Source organism: Mesitornis unicolor, unplaced genomic scaffold (genome assembly GCF_000695765.1).
Source record: "Mesitornis unicolor isolate BGI_N332 unplaced genomic scaffold, ASM69576v1 scaffold32061, whole genome shotgun sequence".
In the NCBI taxonomy this organism is placed as follows: domain Eukaryota; kingdom Metazoa; phylum Chordata; class Aves; order Mesitornithiformes; family Mesitornithidae; genus Mesitornis; species Mesitornis unicolor.
Genome location: NW_010164966.1, coordinates 648 through 3,729, shown reverse-complemented (window position 1 = coordinate 3,729; position 3,082 = coordinate 648). Strand labels below are relative to the sequence as shown.

Sequence of the window (3,082 nt, the reverse complement as noted above, 5' to 3'; positions counted from 1 at the left end):
GGTGCGTGTGTGCGTGCACGCATGTGGCGCGTCTCTGCATGTGTGCGTGTGTGCCCACACACGCGCCCGCCAGACGTCAGGCTGCAGAGGCAGCATCCCACTGCCATGGCAACCAAAGCAGGTACCAAGGCAACGGGATGGTCATAGGGACACCCAGGGGCCCTGGGGAATGGGGAACGGGGACCCACCGTCACCAGCATCCCCCTGGCATCTGCCCCACAGGTGTCAGGGCATGGGGTGGGGCGCAGGGGTGCAGGGACGGTGCTGGAGGTGCCCCCTGCACCCCTGCTGACTCCCACCTCCCCGCAGAGACCTGGCCCCCCGGGACCCCTCGGGCACCTCGGACCCCTTTGCCCGGGTGTCGTGCTGTGGGCGCACTGTGGAGACAGCCGTGAGTGGGGGTGCTGGGATGTGGAGGTGCAGGCACCTGGTCCCCCATGGCCACCGGTCCCTGTCCCCAGCAGGTGATTAAGAAAACCCGCTTCCCGTACTGGGACGAGGTACTGGAGTTGGAGCTGCCTGAGGGCGAGCTGGGGGCAGCTGTGCTGAGCGTGGAGGTGTGGGACTGGGACATCGTGGGCAAGAACGACTTCTTGGGATGGGTGAGGACCTCAGGGCATGCTGGCATGGGGACATTGCTGCAGGGGGCTGGGGTGACCACGAGTGGGGACCCCCCAGTATTCAGCCCTTGCCTTGCTCCTCCAGGTTGAGTTCCCCCTGGACACCATCGGCACAGACCCCACCAAGGGCTGGTTCCAGCTCCTGCCCTTCCCCAGCATCCCTGAGGATCGCGGGTGAGTGCACGCTGCAGGAGGTGGAGTGATGGATGACAGGGGGTGCAGGACCCATCCAAGCCCCTTCTGTGTCCTTGCAGGAGACAGCTGGGTGCCCTGCGGCTGGTGGTGCGGCTGGTGGAGGACAGGGTGCTGCCCCTCCCCTACTACCAGCCCCTCATTCAGCTCCTCGCCAAGCCCATCCTCTGCCCAGACCAGGTGAGTGCTGCAGGGTGGGGGGACCCTGGGGATGCAGGAACCTCGCCGTGCCCACCCTGCCGTCCCCGCAGGCCCCCGCCGTCACAGCCCTGGCTGTCCTGGAGGAGGTTACCTCGGGGGAGAGCCGTCAGGACGTGGCCACCAAGCTGGTGAAGGTCTTCTTGGGGCAGGGGCTGGCCGTGCCCCTCCTGGACTACCTCACCACTCGCGAGCTGGCCAGGACCAGTAAGTGTCAGGGCTGGGTTGCCAATATCCCTCCAGGTCGCCATGGGAGAAAAGTGGGGCCACCAAAGGGGAGGCAAGAAAGGCATGTCCCCTGGGGTGGGGACCGCTGGGGCATCGCCCCGTGCCTGCCTGGCCACGGCCTCCGCACTCTTCCAGCGGACCCCAACACCCTCTTCCGCTCCAACTCGCTGGCCTCCAAGGCTGTGGAGCAGTTCATGAAGGTGAGCATGGGAGGGGACACCAGCGCCGTCCCTGCTGTGCCCTGGTGCAATGGCACAATGGGTGTCTGGGAATAGTTTGGGGACGACGACGGTGACGTCCTGTTCCTTGCAGGTGGTGGGGCTGCCCTACCTGCACGAGGTCCTGAAGCCGGTGGTGAACCGCATCTTCGAGGAGAAGAAGTACGTGGAGCTGGACCCCAGCAAGATGGAGCTGAGCCGCAGCAGGCGAGTGTGTGGGGACAGCTGGGAGGGACACGGCGCCTGGCACGTCCCACTCTATCTCCATCCCGGTGTACCGAGTGGGTCACCTTGATGGCTTTTGGCCAACTCGGGGTGGCCCTTTCTTGTGCATCAGGTGCCCCCTAATGCGGCAGTGTCCCCGCAGGAGGATCTCGTTCAAGGGGTCCCTGTCGGAAGCGCGGGTGCGGGAGAGCAGCCTGGAGCTGCTGCAGGGCTACCTGGGGGACATCGTCAATGCCATCGTGGGCTCGGTGGAGAAGTGTCCCCACCTCATGCGGGTGGCCTTCAAGCAGCTCCGCAGGCGGGTGGAGGAGCGCTTCCACTCAGCACAGCATAAGGTGAGACAAGAGGTGGGGCTGGGGGTCCACACACGCCGGGGTCACCGCCCCGAGCCCTGAGCTGTCTCCGACCCCATCCCTGGCCAGGAGGTACGGTACTTTGCTATCAGTGGGTTCCTCTTCCTCCGCTTCTTCGCCCCCGCCGTCCTCACTCCAAAGCTCTTCAGCCTCCGGGAGCAGCATGCAGACCCCCGCACCGGCCGCACGCTCCTGCTGCTCGCCAAGGTGTGGGGAGCCCAGGGGGGGACAGGGACACAGGGGCAGTGGGGATGCTGGGAGAGATGGAGACCTGGGGAAAAAGATGGGGACCTTGGGGAGTAATAGAGATCTTGGAGAGGGACAAGGACCTCAGGGAGGGATGGGGACCCCTGGGCAGGAATGGGGACACTGAGAGAGATAGGGACCTGGGCGGGGAAGATGGGAACACTAGGGAGAGATGGGGACCCCAGGGAGGGACAGAGACCCTGGGGAAGGGCAGGGACGCTGGGGAGGGGTGGGGACCCTGGGGTGGTACAGGGCTCTCAAGAGGGGTTGGGACTCCAGAGAGGGACCCCAGAAAGCACAGAGACCTCAGGAAGGGATGGGGACACTGGGAACAGATGGAGATCCATAAGGGATGGGGATGCCAGGGAAGAATGGGGACCCCAGAAAGGCAGAGAGACCCTGGGGAGGGATGGGGACCCAGCAGAGGAATGAGAATCCTGAGGAGGGACATGGAATGATGGGTCCCCAAGGAGGGCAGAGCCATTCCTGCCCGCACACCATGGACTGGCACCTTCCTGCACTGCTGGAGACCAGCCCTGCCCGTCACTGGGCCACACCACCACGTGTCAGGCACAGCCTGGGACCTATGACCCCATGGGCTGCTCCACTTTTCCACTTCCCCCCCAAATTCCCAAGCCCCCTGGGTTGAGGGAAGCAGCCAGAGCAAGGGGTCCCCTCTGCAGTCCCCCACGTCGTGGGGGTTACAGCAGCGTGAGCTCTTCCTGATGTGGAGCAGGCACTGCAGAGCATCGGCAACCTGGGGCTGCAGCTGGGCCAGGGGAAGGAGCCGTGGATGGGACCC

General features: G+C 65.1%; 1 protein-coding gene across 1 annotated transcript in view; it reads left to right on the top strand.

The window, feature by feature from the left end:
• RASAL1 (RAS protein activator like 1 (GAP1 like)) overlaps nt 1-3,082 on the top strand; it is a gene marked incomplete at both ends in the record, with an annotated part of 4,698 nt that overhangs the window by 987 nt on the left and 629 nt on the right. Inside the window, 10 exons of the mRNA XM_010194486.1 lie at nt 310-391; nt 465-602; nt 706-794; nt 875-992; nt 1,064-1,217; nt 1,374-1,438; nt 1,551-1,663; nt 1,824-2,016; nt 2,104-2,241; nt 3,017-3,082. The exon at nt 3,017-3,082 is cut by the window's right edge and continues 97 nt beyond it. Of these exons, the coding sequence (XP_010192788.1) occupies nt 310-391; nt 465-602; nt 706-794; nt 875-992; nt 1,064-1,217; nt 1,374-1,438; nt 1,551-1,663; nt 1,824-2,016; nt 2,104-2,241; nt 3,017-3,082 (1,156 nt within the window). The remainder of the gene's footprint in view (nt 1-309; nt 392-464; nt 603-705; nt 795-874; nt 993-1,063; nt 1,218-1,373; nt 1,439-1,550; nt 1,664-1,823; nt 2,017-2,103; nt 2,242-3,016) is intronic.